Genomic DNA, 19302 nt, shown 5'->3' with positions numbered 1-19302 from the left:
GTACGGTCTTATGTCCGTATTCTCTACTCTTAAGATTTAAGTAAGAGATTGTAATGGTAGGTTGTCTCGGTAGTCTTTATCAAGGATTAGTTCTAACTGGGACAATTTGGTTAAAACAAATAAAACAATATTACTTATCTATATAAGATAAATTTATAGATTTATAATAATATCTTAAATATTATTGAGTATTTATTAACAAAATAGAAGTGTTTTCCAAAAACACTTCCGAAAACAAATAAGAACTCTAAAAATAAAGAAAAGTATAATAAGAGCCATAGTATGACTGACTTCTCAGCTATAGTCTTAGATTACACGTGTACGCGCCAGATCTTCTCTTGTCAGTCTTCTCCCTTCTCTCTTCAACCTTCTCCAAAACTCTCTCATCCTCTGCAAACAAACCCAATAACTTTCACCATGAAGTCATGAACTAACCCCCATCACCACCGCCACCGTTACCGCCACCGTCACTGCCACCGCAACCGTCTCCACGGTCTCCATGGCAGACAATTTACCGTCACAAGCACCAACACCAGCAACCCCGTCAATGCAAACTTCTCCCCCCAAACCCCTCCAATCCCCGCCAAACCCTATGCTGGACCCCACTCCCTCCTCCTTAACCCCCTCCACCCCCGCCACGTCAGCGCCCTTACTCCACCGCCCTCCTTCTCAGCCCGTCGCCACCCCGTCGACACCTCAACAACAACAGAACCAATCTTCCTCTCCTTCTCTTGACCCACAAATTCTCCAACAACAACAACAAATGGTTCAGAACGTTAACGTTGCAGCCATGTCGAATTACCAAATCCCACAAACCTTGAATCGATCCTCCTCAATCTCACGGCTGAATCAAATTCAACAGCAGCAGCAGCAACAACAACATTCTGCATACACCGTCTTGAGGCAACAAGCTTTGTACGGTCAAGTGAATTTCAATCAACAGAATCAGCAGCAAACCCAGCAAAACCCTCAACTAGGTTCTTCTAATTTGTCACGCTCAGGCCTTATTGGGCAGACGGGGCACCTGCCCATGCTGACTGGGGCATCCGCTGCCCAGTTCAATTTACAGTCTCAATTGCTCGCTTCGGTATTGATTTTATGAAATTTTGTATTTTATTTTAACTTGAATTTGGTGTGCTATACTTACAAATTATGGAATCTTGTGTTTTATTTTAACTTGAATTTGGGATGCTATATTTGCAAAGTAGGAACTTTCTGTAAAACTGGTACGCGTTGTATGTTATTAGAATGATGTTATGGATTATCCCTTTTTTGGTGGGTTCCGGTCGCAATTCAAATGGTATATACTTATTAAGCAAATTAGAACATGCGATGTCACTGTAATACAGTAGTGTCAGATAAGTTTGTATGAAGAGATATGTCTAGGTAGTTCTGAGTGTAGTTGTACTATGTGGCTAATGTTAGATTGTATGTTTGAAACCTGGTTTATGTTGTGGTTATGATCATATATGATTGGATATGTGAGGGTTATTTGCTTTATCTTTGATATCAGTGATTGTTGCATTGGTTTCAATGAAGTAGTTTTGTTGCTTTTGGAAATGATATTTGCATTAGTTTGGTGTTTTGTGAGTGATAGGGAGACTGTAGTTTTAGTTAAATGGGCTATTTGGGTCACCTTTTATGTAGTGGTTGATTTGTTATTGCTCTGCACTCTAATGACCATAATATCAATGTTTTTTAGAAGAATTAGTTTGCTTTTGCAAGTGAGATTAGGTTTTTCTTAGAAGCTGTGAAGAAGTGGTGTAGAGAACATATTATTTTTTTCAATGCTGCACTTTATGAGCCTTTTTTTTTCAGCGGTCACAGTTGATTTAGAAGTTAAGATCTTTCTTGGGTGAGATGGAACCATATATTGTAAAATTATTTTGTGAAGTATAATTTGAACATGCTGAAAAGGGGTTGAAATATTGAAGCTTTGTTTGTGGTGTTTATCAACATGAAGTTTACGCTTTCGTATGAAAGTTGAATTTACTTAAAAGTTACAGGAGCATTTAAAGTTATTTTATGTGGTGATTAATATGTGCACCCTTTTGCTTAATTATGGACTATCTGCGGCCATATCTTCTGTAACAATTAGAATATCGTAATGAACTGCCTTGTTCAGAAAGATAAGATAACTATCATATACCTGATTGCGTTAGCAATTAAATTTTAGGGAATCTAAGACTTTTTCTATGTTAGTAATTTTCATAATGGTAGTAACCTTCTTGTTGATAACTTCATAATTTGCATGATTGATTTTGCATAGGAGAGTGAGAAATTTTCATTGGTAGATATTATGCTGGACCAATATCTATAAATTCTGGCTTCCTTGTCCTTTCCTGAAAAAATTGAGGTTTTGGATGTAGCCGAGGCAGAAAACTGGATTAGTGCAAGGATCCCAATTCCATCCTGGTAATTCGCCTGGGCAGCCTTTGCAAGGAATGCAAGCAATGGGGATGATGGGGCCACTTAATTTGGGCTCACAATTGAGGGCTGGTGGGGCCCTTGCTTATGCACAACAGCGAATGAATCAGGGGCAGATGCGGCAGCAACTGTCACAACAGAATGCTCTTAACTCCCCTCAGGTATAATTTCCTTCTAATGCTTCTGTGCTCTGTTTTCCTTCTGTTATTTTGGTAAACGATTACGTTTTCTGTTTCCTTTTTCTGTTTAATTATTGTCTTATCACTATCACTCAATTCCTTCCCTTGTGGTCTTTTTCTAGTTTTCTGGAAGGATGCAAATTAATAAGTATATTTCCTAATTGGTAAATGTATTGGTTCCATGTTGATAGATGGTGTTGTGCACCATAGTAGCTTATTGATATTGTGTTACGCTTATATAACATTTCTCCTTCAAGTGGATGGATAACTATTGAAAGATTAGTAATTATTCATGGCCTATGTGAGAGATTGAGAAATAAAATAACCATTGACTTTGCTATGTTTTTTCCTTTTAGTTGGTTTGGAAACAGGTGCATTTATCCACCTGATACAAAACTTGCCCGGGGACATGAGCATTTTGTTCCTCCTTTTTTATAGATAAAATAAGCTATATGACAGTATTTTGCTTCTGAGATTTTCACATTGGGTGTTCCTTCATAGTAGTGGCACATTTCGTGAAGATTTTTCCTGGAGTGAAATCTTATGCAATGTTTTTATGTGGGTTTTTAATTCATTTTCCCTTTGTAATTTGTGTGCATGAATTTGACGTCCAATTTATTTTCAAAATCTTCAGGTCCAAAACTTACCCAGGACTTCATCTCTGGCATTTATGAACCCTCAGTTATCTGGCCTGGCTCAGAATGGACAGCCGGGTATGATGCAGAGCTCTTTGTCGCCGCAACAGTGGTTGAAGCAAATGCCGACAATGTCTAACCCTGCCTCACCTTCATTCCGTCTCCAACAACATCAGAGGCAGCCACAAGTCCTCTTACAGCAGCAACTGGCTTCGTCTTCGCAGTTACACCAGAATTCTTTGGCCTTGAACCCACAGCAATTATCCCAGCTGGTTCAGCAGCAGCAGCCACAAATGGGGCATCCACAGATGCATCAAGCTCAACAGCAGACACATACACAGCCGCAGTCACAGCTGCAGCAGCAGCAGCAACAACTACAACAAACACACCAACAACTACAACAGCAGCCAACCTTGCATCAACAGCAACACCAACAGCAGCAGCAGTCTCCAAGGCTTCCAGGTCATGCAGTCCAGAAATCTCTTAGCTTGACAGGATCACAACCAGATGCAACTGCCTCTGGTACAACTACACCTGGGGGGAGTTCAAGCCAAGGAACAGAAGCAACTAATCAGCTCCTTGGAAAGAGAAAGATACAGGATCTTGTTTCGCAGGTTTTTTCCGTTTTCACTGAGTGTTCTGTTTATATAAGTGTTTTATTTTGAAATTTTGTTTAATTTTTTTGTAAAATATATTAAATCTTTTCAAATTTTGGCTGCTCAGGTTGATTCACGGGGAAAACTGGATCCAGATGTCGAAGATCTTCTTTTGGAGATTGCAGATGACTTTATTGACTCTGTGAGCCTGCTAAGCTAGCTAACTCTTTTATTATGTTTATTTGCTCCTCTTTCTGTGCGTGTGGCGTGCTATCTTCCCAACCAACACACCCCACCCCCCCACAAAAAAAAAACACTTTGTTTTTCATTGGTCAGAAAATTTGCTTTGTACTTTGATCCCCTGTCAGCAAAATTTGTGATGCCATAATGCAGCCTACATGTATAATTATTAGTCCCACATCTCATTATTTTCCAAAAACCACCGTTTTGGTAGCTATAATTATCTGAGCTGCCCTAAAAGGTCCTTTAAAGTTTCGGCTGAAATTCCCTTCTTCTGCTTCAAGAATAACATATCTAAATGGCACTTACAGTGTTAGAAGATTGCATGGTGTCGTTGGATTTCCTCAATGGAACCTGCTGACATTGGTTTATTAGATCTTGACATTTCTGCTAGTAACTGTTATGAAGTTACCATGTTGCCATAATAGTCTACACTGTGTACCATATTACGTCATGATAATCTTCACTGGCTATCAACTTCTTTCTAAAAATTAATTAATTATAAAAAATAAAAAAATAAAAAGACCACTAAAGCAGAATTGTTGTATTGTCTTCAGGAAAGAAACTTATTTTCATGTACTTTTTGCAGGTTACTTCATTTGCTTGTAGTCTGGCAAAGCACCGGAAATCATCAACTTTGGAGTCCAAAGATGTATTACTACATTTAGGTTTGTGCTTTCTCTATTATTTGTTCCCCCAGAAGATTTCTGATGTTTGATTATGCATATTGCTATTTGTTTCTTATGTTTGATCACTGGTTTACTGGTTAGCAGTTTGGTTGATATCTAGGATAGATTATATTGTTTATGATATGATAAAGCAGTGAAACAAAGATGTTTCAATGAAGATTGTTTTGGTGAAATCTAAATTCAGCCAGCAAGTGTAATGTTTTACTCATTTCTCAATGAATCTGTTACGCTGAATGTATGTGCAGAGAAGAATTGGGATTTGACAGTTCCTGGATTCTCAAGTGAAGGGCAGAAACACCAGAGGAAACCGGTAAGCATTTTATTTCTTTATTGAAGACCTTGATATGCAACATGATGATTCAGTATTTCTTTCTCTCTTTCTATTTCTCACTCTTCTACTTGCCTTGATTCGTAATCACATTGGTTCCATGGTATAAAGGACTTAATGGTAGAAAAGTTCTTGCCTAGTTTAAAATAAACAATAATTCCGGTTGATAAATTTTTGATGATTTTTTCTAAATGGTGCAGTTGTCAAGTGATCTCCACAAAAAGCGTCTTGATATGGTAAGTTGAATTAATTCATTTGTTTAATCTATATCCTTACCTTATGGGGCACTGAAAATGTTCCCTTTACAAATTGTATTCTGTCAGATTCGTACATTGATGGAATCCTCGCAGCCTGAAACCAACGTGAATAATACTAGAGAGATGATGAGACCAGGCTTCAGCAACCAAGTTGGTGTCAATAACTTTATAAGAGCTTCACCAAGTTCTGAGCAGTTTGTTTCACAAGCAGCTGGTTCTCAAATGCTGCAGCAAATAACACGGTATTGATGGATATTTGTTCCCGATTGTAATTTGGTCTTCAGGCTGAATGGTGATGGCCACATGGACCTCATTGGTGAGCATTGTAAGCTTGCAAGTAAACTTTTTGCTGCTTATAATTGATAATATGCTGCCACTTGTAACTGATAATATATTGTTTCTTTCGACGGATGATGTAGCCAGTCTCATAGATGGGATTTATATTATTAAAGAAAGAAGTGCCATAGATGAGACATTTAAATAAAATTCTGGCTGCACATGAAGCATTAAGAATCTTGGATCGCTCCATTGCATTCACCATTGTCTTGAAACTTAAAAATAAGAGGGAGGGAGACTGGTTATTAGTTTGATCATAAGAGCCCTGTTGTTTAATTTACATTCATCGTAGACTTCTTGCGAACATTATGCCTCGTTTACGGTCTATATTTTGCAAATGTTGATTTTACATTCATGATTTCTTAATGCTAAAGACACTTTCTTTTTAACTTCGTTTTGCAGATTGAATCAAGATTAACAAAAGCAAAAGCTATAGTCGGATCGCTGAAGCACGGGCTGTAATAACTCGGCAAGTAGTAGTATGAAAGAACAAATTCCCAGAAAGTTTACCTCTAATTTTTCATTTTACGCTGTTGATTTATGTCTATTTGCTTTGGTGAATCAAAATATAGTTCTCTATTCATAGTCATAGGCACAAAGTTAAGGTGAGTTTGCATCCCAGTTCATCAAAGCTCATTTAAGTTTAACCAGCATAAATGAAGCTTTGGTTCTGGTCGCTCTTGTTATGTTTATAGATTAAGTTCTGGTGGCTCTTCACACATCTTATTTGTCTTTTTTTTTTTTTTTTTTTCATGATTTAGACTTTTATACTTTTGTATATTAGTTTACAAATTAATAGTGCAGGATTTGTTAGCTTTGCCCAGAAAACCAGATTCTTAATTTGCATTCTTTTTTTATCTATTAAACAGATGAATGCCATATGTCGGTTTCATTTAAAATGATATATTTGTTTCATTTAAGACTTTATGATGTGGCGATCATCAAAGTTCAATGAAAATTTTCAGGCTCATTGAAGGTCGAAGGAGGCCTTGTGCATATGCCCAAGCCCGATTGTTGAGTAATAATAGTAAGGGTTAATATTAGACATGACAAAACGGGTTTGGACTTGTGGGTCGGTCCATACTCGAGTAAATAATATAGGGTACAGGTCAAGTCTTGTGAACCCGTGAAAATTGGACCTGTACCTGGCCCGACCCGTTTTGCCAACGGGTGAGACGGGTGTACTTGCAGGTGCCCATATATATATATATATATAACAAAATCCTAAAACGAAACAATCAAAACGCAATCCCTAAAAAAATTTCACAAAACACCAATAAATTTTCCTCAAATCTCACCATTTCTGTTCAACAAATTAACCCACACCCATTGTTTTAAAAGCCAGACTGAAGGGCAACCTGTTCTGCTACTTGGGTCACGGTTCAACCGGTCTAACCGGTTGGACCGTCGGTTGGATCGGTGATATTATCACATGTTATAATGATGTCAGCATATTTTTAAAAAACTTTTATTTTTTAGATTTCTATTTTTTAATAGGACAATAACAACTTAATTACTATCCAACATGATTCAAAGTTCAAATTCAACAATAATCTCAACATAATTTAAGTATTTAACAACAATCCAAAGTCCAAATCTAAATATAATGTTGTATTTACATATTAAATGATAAAATACGTAATAAGTAAGAATATAATTCTCATATTAGAATATAATTCTCATATTAGACGCCACTGAACATAAAGGTAATCAAATTATAGTTTGATGATGAAATTTCTTAATCAAGGTCAGAGAATATAACCAAAATATGGCAAGGACAACATTCCAAAATCAAATATACTCGTAAGGTGGGATTTACAATAGAAAGAATAATGATTTCATTCAATGAAATGTATGAAAAATTAAAATACAACACTACAGCATACACACGAGATTGGGAAAATCATGTTGACAAAAATTGTTGGTTTACAGTTTACACACTAAATTTTATCTGCACCTTTGCCGAGAAAAACTAGGGGATCCTGTTGGTTGTGTAATTTCTACTAGTAGAATCCATTGCTTCGTAGGGTCTGCTTGAAGCACCCATTGAACCTCGAAAGGACGCGTATGAGGCTTTAGCTGATTCTGGCAAAGAGTCCATCGAAATCGACACCACAAAGCATGCAGCCAAGAACTACAATACACAAACCTCAGCTACTTAATCTGGAAACCATAAATCATCAGAACAAGCGATATGAACCTGATCAAGGCTCGAATGAACACAAAAACCAGATCTTGATCACACGTTCTAACCAGACCAAGCACTGATCCAAAGCAACAATGTAAACCCAGATACATAAAGCAAGATCACAAGGTAAAAGAGTGAGAACCCATCAAGAAAAACACAAGAAAACTAAAAAAAGGGTACATGATTTCAAGGATCAAAACTGCAAGAACCTTACCTGGATCGAGGAATGGAGTTGTCGTCAATGAATGGAGTTGTTGCCGTAGATTTTCGGCGAGGGAGTTCAGTTGCGACTTGGTGAATGTCGAATGGTTGCGATTTCAGACTTAGGGAGTGGAGTTGATTGCGATTTGAGTGGGATTTCAGAGAGAAATTTTCGAAGAGAAGCTGATAAATCTGAGAGAAACTGAGAAAGGGAAGAAGCTGAGAAACTGAGAAAGGAAATCGATGGAATGGGCTGCGATTAGGGGTTTTTGAAATCATACCGGTTTATCCGCCAGTCCGATTGGATCGGCGGTTCATTGACTTTATCCTAGTTTTGACCGGGTTAAAGCGGCTTAATGCATAATGACGGTTTTAAGGTTGACTTGAACCGGACACTTGACTGGTTCTCGGTCCAACCAGTTGGACCGGCCAATCCAGTTCGGTTTTTAAAACAGTGCCCACACCGCGTTGACCATTTTTCTTCAGTTTCGCTGTCGTTCCCCAATTTTGCTGTCATTCCTCAGTTCAGCTGGAAGTTGGTGTCTTCTTGCTATGTTTGTTCTTTCTTTATTGAGGTAAAGTTTAATTCAATCTAAGCACCTCTTCTCTCTCGACCATCAACTGCGACGTTTGACACTTTCCTACCAATACCATCTCATATCTCTCTCCATTTCCAATAGATAATCTCTTCTCTCTTCTCTCTTCGATCGACCCTTCCTCATTCTCTGTCGACGTCGACCGTCGTTGTTTAGGTAAGAATCTGTCAAGCTAAATATGGATTGTTGTGTGTTCATTAGTTTGCCTTGAGTAGATTGAGAGCACACAAAAATCGATGTGATTCGACCTTAATGTTTTACACCCAGTTCAATAAAACCAAAGTCCCCATTCTCAATCTCAAATCTCGTTCTATGCAACACATCCTCAATAATCCGAAATCCAGGTTTTTTCATTTGATCGAAGATAAAATTTGTTTAGATTTGAACTTGAGAGATTGTAGATGATGGTTAAGTGTGTTGTGTATCATTTAGTTTTATCAGATAAGGGAAAGAGAATATGATGATGAGTCTCCTCGTTGGATTATTGAGTCTCCTTGTAACGCCCCCATCAAGGTATGTAGCTTTATTTATGCCTTAATACCCTTAGTTGAATTTTGTTAAAGTTATCTTGAACAAGTGTGAAGAAAATTCCTTAAACCTTCATTAGGGGTAAAATGGTCTTTTCACTCATAATTAGTTGAAAAATGGGGAGTGAAAAGAAGTAAAATAACATGGATAAGTTAATAAAAATGAGGGCATTTTTGTAATTGACTAAGGGACATAGATAAAATTTTTTAAAAGTGCAAGGGTAAAATGAGAAACTATATATAAAATAAGAGTTCAAGAAGAGAAACCCTAACCACTCTACCCATAGTTCATTCCACCTTCACCCTAAATTCTGTCAATTTTTTCTTCCACTAATTCCAAGGAAATTCATAGGATTTTGGCTATATTTTGATAGATTTTCAATCCTAAACATCTAAAGGTAAGATTCTTGCACCAAAATGTGAGATTTAATTTTAAAGTTTTGAATTCTTATGGTTTTATATGCTTAGGGTTTAAGAGGAATGGTAATTCTATCAAATAGAGATTATTGTGTTGGATTTGCTCAAATTCAAGGTAAGTAAATCCAACTTTAGCTTTGATTGGATAAATATGGCTGTAGAGAAATTTTTATATGTTGTATGCGTGTTTGAATGATGAGAATTATGGATTGAAAATTGGGTTGTTTGATATGTGAATTTCATGGCCATGAGAAGTAATTATATATGTGATGGAGCAATTTAATGTATGTGACGAGAAGTGACTTACAGTATGTGAGAGAATTGATTTATTAGTATGTGATGAGAAGTGATGTATTTGTGTGTGTGAGTTGATGGGATTTTGGATGAAAAATGAAGAATGGATGTGGAAAGAGGAGGATGAATTCGGAGGTTGATTGTTGGCTTTAGGGAGTTTTGCTCCAATTTTGGTGGCTGAGAAATAGGTGAAGTGTAACCAATTAGGGTTTGTATGTGCATGTAAGGTGTTTGATGAAATGTCAAAGAAAGTGCATATACTGAGTATGTTGGATTATTACTTTGTTATAGAATGTTGTTGGTCGAGAACATTAGTTCCATAATGATATCTTAATATGCCATAATGCATTCATACATTTGAGCATTTGAATTTAGAAAGAATAGCAAAGAATGAGCATATTTACATGCACATATACATGTATGAGAACATTAAAGAATAAAGAGAAAGAAAGAAAAGAAATTAAATGTAGAATTATTGTTTTAAGAAATATAATTAAAGAACAATTCAAATCTGAAATTTTATTTAAAGAAATATAAAAAGATGAGAGAAGAGAAGGTTGTTATGATGGGGAACACATGAGTGATAGAGAAGAAGAATAGCCCCGCATGCACGCTGCCTTTAGTGAGCGGCCTCAGAATAAGAAAGAAGAATTTGTACAGTCCGTAAGAAGTGCATGTGGATGAGGACTGTACCCAAGAAAGAATTTGAGAATACACTCACAAGGTGAGGGTTCCAAATCCATGCCTCAACTGAGTCCGATCGGTAAAAAAAGAATAGAATAGAAAAGCAAGAAAGAAAATAATAGAAAAAGCAAGAAAGAAAATAATTGAAAAAGCAAGAAATATTAGAAAAGCAAGAAAAACAGAAAAGAAAGAAACGCAGAAAAAGAAAGAAAAACATATAAACATAAAAGAAAATGCATTGCATAGAAAAATTTATGCATCTGTGCATATGCATCATGCCATTTCTATTATCCCCAGTTAGTTTTCCTATTTGTGCTTACATATCGGTAAGTGAGAAACTAGAATCGTAGAAAACAGAGAAGAATAGAGAAGCTTGATGTAAGAAAAGCAAATTCAGAATCTGAGTAACGGAGAAAGAAGAGAAGTGTTGTGGGTGTACTAACTAAGCAATTAGTGTTCACCCCATTGATTTTACTGTTTTTGCAAGTAGTAGATGAGATGCAATCGGATGGGACGTCAAGTAGTGGAGGAGAAAGGCAACTATATTTTTGAGTTTATTTTTGTGACTATGGTACTTGATGTAGAGATTTGTATATAAAAGTAATGCTATTTTTGGGTCCATATATGTTTTTCTATGATATATTTAGTGAGTTTTTATTTTATACCTCCCAAGTATACTAGCTAGAAAGAATATTACACTCCTCTCTGATGATGAGGATGAAAGGAGTTTCATTTATGGCATAATTCATTTTTCAATTAATTAAGTTGATCTTTGATTGTTATTGTGATGGTTATTGGATGCTATGGAACAGGGATTTTGTGATTTCATACAAGAAATGACTTTGATGATGGAAAGTTTGAACGCACAGGTATATATTTAATTAACATAAGCAAACAATGAGGATATTGCTAACCATTTTGCCATTTATTTTGTACAATATGTGACATGGTCTTTGCTGCCGATATTTGGTATCTGACATTTTAGAATTTTGTTTTGCTAGAAGGGATCCAGTTTGGGGGATCTTCAAGGATTATTAATGGACATGATGGGGGAGAACTGAGAAGGAAAGAATCCAATTTCAGAATGAATGAAATACTTCTTAAACTGCTAGGAAGAAAAGTCGTGTCAGTTGAATTAGAACATCATTTCTCCATTTTAATCAAAATTTGAGATTTGTATCTTTGTTATTCTGTTTAAATCTTGAAAGAGTGGGTTTAAGTTTGATTCTTTTGATGATGGGTTTAAATTTAATGAGTTTGGTTATGATTCTGATGATAAGTTTTGTCCACAAAGTGATTTTCATTTTTCTAATGAGTAACTTTATTATATTAAATGTTTTGTTTTGTTTGTTCATTGTATTATTTTTTCATTTAGGTTAGTAGTCATGTATTTGTGTTTATTGAATTGAATTTGGAGTAGTTGATCATGGGGGTGTAATTGTAAAAAATGAAAATTGTAAGAATTTTATGGGTGTAACTGTCAAAATTGAAAACTTCTGTAAACAACACGGGTACCTGCGAGTCCACTTGTACCTGCATAAGGTAGGGCAGAGGTCCAATATTTTGGACCCGTTTAGATCGACTCGTTTTGGACCCGTACCCAACCCACCCGCCCGTTTTGCTAGGTCTAGTTAATATCAACAATCTTTGAGGTTTAATTAAGGATTAATAACAATGGTTTCGTTTGTTTCATTATTCCACATTCTATTTCCAATCCTATCCTCAAAATAACTGTTTGTTTCATTATCCTCAAAATACTAATATATTTTCTTCAACTATATTTTAAATCTTTTAAGTTTATTAATTTAACTAAATACCCTCAAGAAAAAAGTTTAAAAATTAACAAAAACATCCCCATCCACCCACATTTGTCAGATTCCAGCCACCACCGCTGGAAGGTGGCCGGAATCTGGTATAATGGCACACGACTGGCTGGATCTGGTCAGTAGTGTGCCGATCTATCATTTTTTGGCTAGAAATGGTTGTAGATCTGGCCTTTTCCGGCTAGATTCGTGGTGGATCTAGCCAAAAAATGTCATATCGGCACACAAATAGCCAGATTCGACTAGTCGTGCGCCATAACGCCAAATTCCGGCGGTGGTGGTCAGAATCTAACAACTATGGGTGGGGGTGTTTTTATCATTTTACAACATTTGTATATATTGGGGTGTTTCGTAAATTAGCAAACCTAGAGAGGTGTTTTTGTGAACTTTAAAATCCTACCTCGTTATTCCCACCAAACTCTAAAAATATCAAAAATCCTATCCAAAATAATATCCTTGAAATTTTATTGAATAATATTTTGTTTTTTTAAGTTTTTAAAATTACAAAAATCTTTTTACTATGAGTGTAATTTAAAGTAATATATTTAAATTTTAATTATTTTATAATATAATTATTAAAAAAAAAACAAAAAATATTATTGCTCTACCCCAACATTGCAACCATGAGCCAACCCCCAGCACGTCGACGTCACAGTCGTTGGAATCACACCATCGAAATCATTTTCAACATGTGAGGAATCACACCATCCTACCATCTGTTGATCTAGGCAGGTTTAGGGTTGTCACCACATGTGGTGACTATTACTTCCGGTCGCCTCGTGTTACATCATCGACAATGTTTTTGGAGGCCGAAACCAGCTTAAATTGACAAATCGTCGGCCTCTGGTCCTTTAGGTGTCAATATTACAAATAAATAATATATAATCGTTTTCAATCCTCATCCCCATTACCATCTCCATTATGATCCCGTGTAAATAAGGACCAAAAATCATTGTGAAGTTATAATCAACTTGTGTGGAGTAGGGTCTCAAAATCAACAAAAGATTTTGTCCTTTTTAATCGCTAAAAATTATAATAAAAATGTGTCAAATTTCAAGCCCTATAGGGACAAATATTTTATACTGTACATGTGTACAAATTTTTTATTAATTTTGGATTTGCACCACCATATCATGTGCCCATTTATTGCTGTGGTCCATTTATGTGTTTTTTTTGTTTTTTTAAAACAATTAATAGATTTGTTATAATAAATTTTTTATGATCGGAGTACCCTACAAGCATTAAATACCTTACGAGCCTAAGTGGTGGTCACTTGAGAAGACTCGAATATAAGACTTTTGAATAATCTAAGGTGTTGTCATCCGACCACAAATATTATAACATAAAAAAATATTATAAAATTAATTGTATTTATTGGTTATTTGTTTTTCTAAATAAAAAAATATATATTTTTTGTGAAATTGGAGGTCTAGAAATATTTTGGAAATATTAATTAAATAAATCCCAAAAAATTTATTGGTTTTAAAAAAAAAATGGTAATAAGTATATTTTCTATTAGATAATTTGGTGCAAATAATAAAAATTAAATAAATATAATCAATTCTCTTAAGAAATAATAAAAATTTGAGGTGGTAACAAACAAATGTTATCAATAAAAACACGAAGAATAAAAAAAAAAAAAAGTTATAATTTTTTTCCTAAAGGGAAACCACGAGATTTTTCTTACAAATATGTTATTTTTTTTTGTCGTATATATAAATAAAAAATAATTATTAATAATAACAACAAAATAAAAACTAAAAAAGCGACAATTGGTCCCCTGTCTATAAAGTGACAAAAAAAAATCAATTCATGTTGAACATCTGCGTGACAATTTCATTTCTCGAAATTTCTACAAAGACTCCGATTATTATGTGATAACATCACACTAAACCCTAAACCATTATTCACAATCCGGGCAATATATTATAATATCATCGTAACTTTTCTTACTTGAATACTTAATAAAATATTTATTACGTTTACTACCGTTTCATATTCTCTCATCCAAAGAGTTATTAACGTTTTTTCAATCAACATGCTTACTTATTACTAGACATTTATTGGTTTTCTCAAAGCACCTTTTGTATTCTCAAAAAACAAATAAATACTTTTAAATTTTAAATAAATAATTTACATAACATTAAAGTGATACGAACTTAAATCACTCATGCAAGTTGAGAAGACTACCTGAATATTATGTGATCTAATCGTATAATCGATGTTATTTTTCCAGTTTATTCTTCTCATCCTTTCTATTAAACTCATGCCAGTTAGATTTTATTCTTCTTAAACAAACATGTTTATTTATTATAATATCTGTATTCTTGTTCCATCTATTTTTTTTGTATTCCTAATTAAACAGAATACATCTATCAATAACATCAATACCCTTCTCAGTATACTTTTTTATTGATGTGATTGATATTTTGATGATATCTCGTGTTGTACCGTGTGCGTACTAATCAAATATCTAAAATATTTAATATACCTATATAGAAATTAACATGAACGCAAACCGTTTGCATTTAAATATAAGTAAGACTTGACATTAAAGGATTAATACAAATATCATTATTTTACAAAACTATTAAAAACCATATTCAGATAAGAACGCTGACTCCTATTAATAATAAACAAAACATTATCTACGCAATTGAAGTACCAGAAAAAGAAAAAAAAACTGTTCGCTACCTACACGGGAACTATATAAATCACAAATCATATCAACAACATAATTTCCATATACTTGCATCCAAAAACCAGCACCAAGACATCATGATTATGTTGCCTTTAATTAAAGTTATATGAATTGACATTTAAGTTCTGTTATCTTACGAATTTCATCATTAAATTTTTTTTTTCACAAACAATAAAATTTATAATTATCTTATATATTAATTTATTTTTATATAGCAAAACTAAGTATATAAGATAATTATAAATTTTATTGTTTGTGAAAAAAAAAATTTAATGATGAAATTTGTAAGATTTTTCCTAATAAAAAATACTTGAAATATATGTATATAAATATTACGAGTCAAATAATACATCCAAGAGCCTTTATCATCCCACCCGACCACCTATGGGTGGTTTAAAGTGTCTTTTTCTACTTCTTCCATTGTTACTCACATAACCTCTATCTAAAAGTATGATCATTAATCTACTAAAATTAGAGGGGACAAAGCTTCGTGCAATTACAAAAACCTCAAAAGATGACAATACAATATAATTACAATAATGCTACGGATACCGAATTTTGGCACCGAAATTTTTTACCGAATGATGTGGCATCCAGTTAGACGCGGTCACGTTAGACAAAAAAACAAGTCCCTTATGAATAAACGGTCGTCCAACAATCACGGACGATCATCCATATTTTATGAATGACCGTTCATCATGAATGGATGAACATCTATAAAAATATCAATAGACCCTCATCCATATTATATGAACGGATATCCATATATAATATAGACGGACATCCATATATAATGGATGGCTATCCATATGTAATGGATGACCGTCCATTGTTATTCGAGTCTAATAAAAAAACTCTTTCAAAAGTTCAACTTATGTAGGTATTGGGGTTCAGTTTAGCGAACTCTTTGTGAAGCCCCCTAAAGTTGATGTGAACTTCCTCCAAATCGCTGATTTTGGAATTTGGAAATTCCAGTCTCAGATAACAAAAGTAATACTTTAAAGAATTATTAATTAATAGTTGCATGCATGATAGTATTAAAATAATAGTATTCCAAATAGACTCTTTCAAACTCTTTCAAAAATCCATTTACTATGGACGGTCATCCATGCATATGGACGGTCGTCCATTGTTTATGGACGTCCATCTATATTAGATAGATGGGTGTCCATCTTATATGGACGCCTGTCTATAGTAAATGGACTTCCGTCCATATAATATGAACGGGGTTTCATTGATATTTTTGTGGATGCTCGTCCATTCATGTTGAACGATTATTCATAAAGTATAGACGGTCATTCATGATTGTTTCACAAGAGACGTGTTTTTTGTCTAACATGTCTATATCTGACTGGATGCCATGTCGTTCGTAAAAAATTTCAGTGCAAAAATTCGGTGTCAATAGCATTATTAATATAATTAACTCTTTGTCTATATTTTATTGATTCTCCTATAAAAGGAAGTTAACATGATACCAATAATTATTTAATTAACCCATTAAATTGTTCATAAACTTTTTGACTGCTCTAAACAGTATCACAGTAAAAGACTGGCCATCAACTAACAGTCCAAAAGCTTCAATGATTAGTCAAAGCGTCGTATTTTCCCAGCTGGCTTGGAGCCGAACTCACTGATTCTGACACTCGTACGAGTTTTGAGCAACTAGGCTTCAACTTTTCAGAGCTGCTAATCTTTCACTTCTCTTTATATAAAATGCCACCATCTCCATCTCCATCTCCATCTCCATCTCCATTTTCCTTAATATTTTTTCAAACCAGTTATTCTTGAGTAGTAGTACTCAAACTGAATGGCCATTTATTATTATTATTGAATTCCAGGTTATTTGTCTTATAGAGAAGAAGAGAAAAGAAATGGTCAAAGATGGAGTTAAAAGAGGAGCTTGGTCTTCTGAGGAAGATGAACTTCTTACACAGGTTGTTAAACTCCATGGGCAAGGCAAATGGAGAAGCCTTGCTCAGAAAGCAGGTAATTAATTTTTATATTTGCTACTTAAAAATGGAAAATATATTTACTTATTTGTTTGTTCATGGTTATTATGTTGTTTAGGTTTGAATAGAAGTGGGAAGAGTTGCAGGCTTCGATGGCTGAACTATTTGAGGCCTGGTATAAAGAGAGGTGACTTCTCTCCTGATGAAGATGAACTCATTATTAAACTTCATCGTCTTCTCGGTAACAGGTAAACCATTACTGTGTTTTCAAGTTTTTTCTTTCTTTTTAAATTTCGACAGAACGAGGAATTTATTGATATTTATTAAGAAAGGAAAAATTCATGAAATACATGAAACAGACGAAATAAAGTAAAATGTACCGACGATACTGAGTTTGATAAATTTGATTAGCTGAAGTTGTTCAAAAATGGTAGGTGGGCATTAATAGCAGGAAGACTTCCTGGTAGGACTGATAATGAAGTCAAGAACTATTGGAACACTATTCTGTGCAAGAAGCTTCAGGTTGAGGGCGGGGCTGCATCAGATTCGAGGTTATCAATTAAAAAATTCCAGGCTGAAGACAAGAACGGTCTTCAGGATTTTTCCTGGAGGAATCTGAAACTTCAGGAGATTCCAGGGCAATGGTCAAGTCCTTCAATGCAGATTGATGATGATGAAGATCAAGATGATAAATCTTTGATATCTTCGATTGATGTCTTCGATAAGGACAAAATTTTCGTGTCGAATTTTGATTCTTTGGAAAAGAATGACGATGATGAAGATGATGACAAGAACAAGGGCTATGATGATCAGCAGCTTGAAAGTGTGGGGAAATCGGACTTTCTGAAACATTTGGAGCTCAAGAAGATAGCTTCTTTATTGGATATCGAAAAGGAATTGAGAGAATTGTTGTAGAGAACAATCCCAATAAATTGAATCCGATATCTGTTTCTGGAATTGTTTGTTTCCCGGGAAAATGTGAATACCAAAAACCAGATTGTTATTCGCAGTTAATTCTTCAAAGTTCAAGGTTCTTGCCAAATGAACAAACTTTTTAGATGGTTAATCTCATGTTTAGACTTTTTCAAAAATTATTGTTCAGAAGACTCCCATACATTTCAAAATTATTCAAATATTCCACTTTTCCTTCGAAACCCGTTAACCACTACACGAACCTGTGACCAAACTCTGACGCCACTTGTTCGAATGACACAATTACCACCCGTTAATCTCTATAATTGTTCTCAACGGTTTTTGGAAATCTCCAGATCAATAAGATATAACTAATTTCAATGGAATCAAAATTATTAATTACTATAAAATATATACTTAATTATTTTTAATAATTTCCACATTTCAGTGGGGTCAAGTGACCCCACTGAGTATACTTTGGCTACGGCTTTGCTTGTGCCTACGGTTCGAGGTGACTCGGTTCACTGGCCTCCTCCATAGCGACATACTGGCTTACCTAGACAACAACTCATACCCCTAAAATTGGTATATCTGATTAATAATTTGGAAAAACCTAAAGGTGATTATGAAATTAACTAAATACTTGGATAATGTACACAGACCCTTCTAGACAGACTGAATTTTAACCTATAGAAACCTTAAACATATGTTGTGGAAATAACCAAGAAAAAAAACATAACAAAATTATAATTGTATTAAATATTATTCCTACATGTGGTTAGATAGCATATATATGCTATCTACTATTTTTGGCAATTCATATATAGGGACCACCCAAATTAAAACTGTAGCTGTAACCATTTAATTTTCTGGTCCTTCAAATTTATTAAAACTTCTTTTTGTACCTAGACTTGCATCGTTGTCAAAGATGTATCTTCTAAACCGACGGCCGTCTCAAGAATATAGGAATACACGTATTATTTTTCTGGTCCTCTCCATTTTTATTTTTATTTTTATTTTTTTTCTTCCCAAATTAATGAAGATCGATCTACTTTGTAAGTGAAGACAATGGCAGATGATATTTAGATCTTTTGTTCTTAAATCAACTTTTTGTTGGTGGTTGAACAGATTTTTGAAGCATGATTGATTAATTTCGTCCTTATGTAACACAAATGTGGATCTTATTCTTGGTGAGAAACATGATAAATTAATGTAATAATAATGTGTTCATACCATATGTTTAATTTAATTTATCAATGTGAACATATCTATTATAATTACTTAAACCAATTAATGAAAGTTTAAATGATTGACAAATCATTT

The 19302-nt window shown here is 34.4% G+C and overlaps 2 protein-coding genes across 3 annotated transcripts; both read left to right on the top strand.

Moving 5' to 3' along the window:
* Positions 1-338: 338 nt before the first annotated feature.
* LOC116120039 (transcription initiation factor TFIID subunit 12b-like) lies at positions 339-6506 on the top strand. 2 transcript variants are annotated; one of them, XM_031405978.1, is made up of 9 exons: positions 339-1087; positions 2370-2588; positions 3241-3855; positions 3965-4039; positions 4667-4745; positions 5012-5076; positions 5295-5330; positions 5418-5667; positions 6090-6506. In XM_031405978.1, the coding sequence occupies exons 1-8, from the start codon at positions 500-502 to the stop codon at positions 5598-5600; spliced, it is 1860 nt and encodes a 619-aa protein (XP_031261838.1). In that variant the 5' UTR covers positions 339-499; the 3' UTR covers positions 5601-5667; positions 6090-6506. The 2 variants fall into 2 exon arrangements, with proteins under 2 accessions (XP_031261838.1, XP_031261839.1); XM_031405979.1 differs by having other exon boundaries at positions 5418-5676.
* Positions 6507-16855: 10349 nt separating this feature from the next.
* On the top strand, positions 16856-18241 carry LOC116120005 (myb-related protein Hv1-like). The gene is made up of 4 exons (XM_031405938.1): positions 16856-17104; positions 17186-17315; positions 17502-17838; positions 17872-18241. The coding sequence occupies exons 1-4, from the start codon at positions 16990-16992 to the stop codon at positions 17980-17982; spliced, it is 693 nt and encodes a 230-aa protein (XP_031261798.1). The 5' UTR covers positions 16856-16989; the 3' UTR covers positions 17983-18241.
* The last annotated feature ends 1061 nt before the right edge of the window (positions 18242-19302 follow it).

This window comes from Pistacia vera, unplaced genomic scaffold (genome assembly GCF_008641045.1).
Source record: "Pistacia vera cultivar Batoury unplaced genomic scaffold, PisVer_v2 Contig918, whole genome shotgun sequence".
Classification (NCBI taxonomy): Eukaryota; Viridiplantae; Streptophyta; class Magnoliopsida; order Sapindales; family Anacardiaceae; genus Pistacia; species Pistacia vera.
The sequence above is the reverse complement of the archived record's forward strand: the minus strand, read 5'-3'. Positions and strand labels throughout refer to the sequence as shown.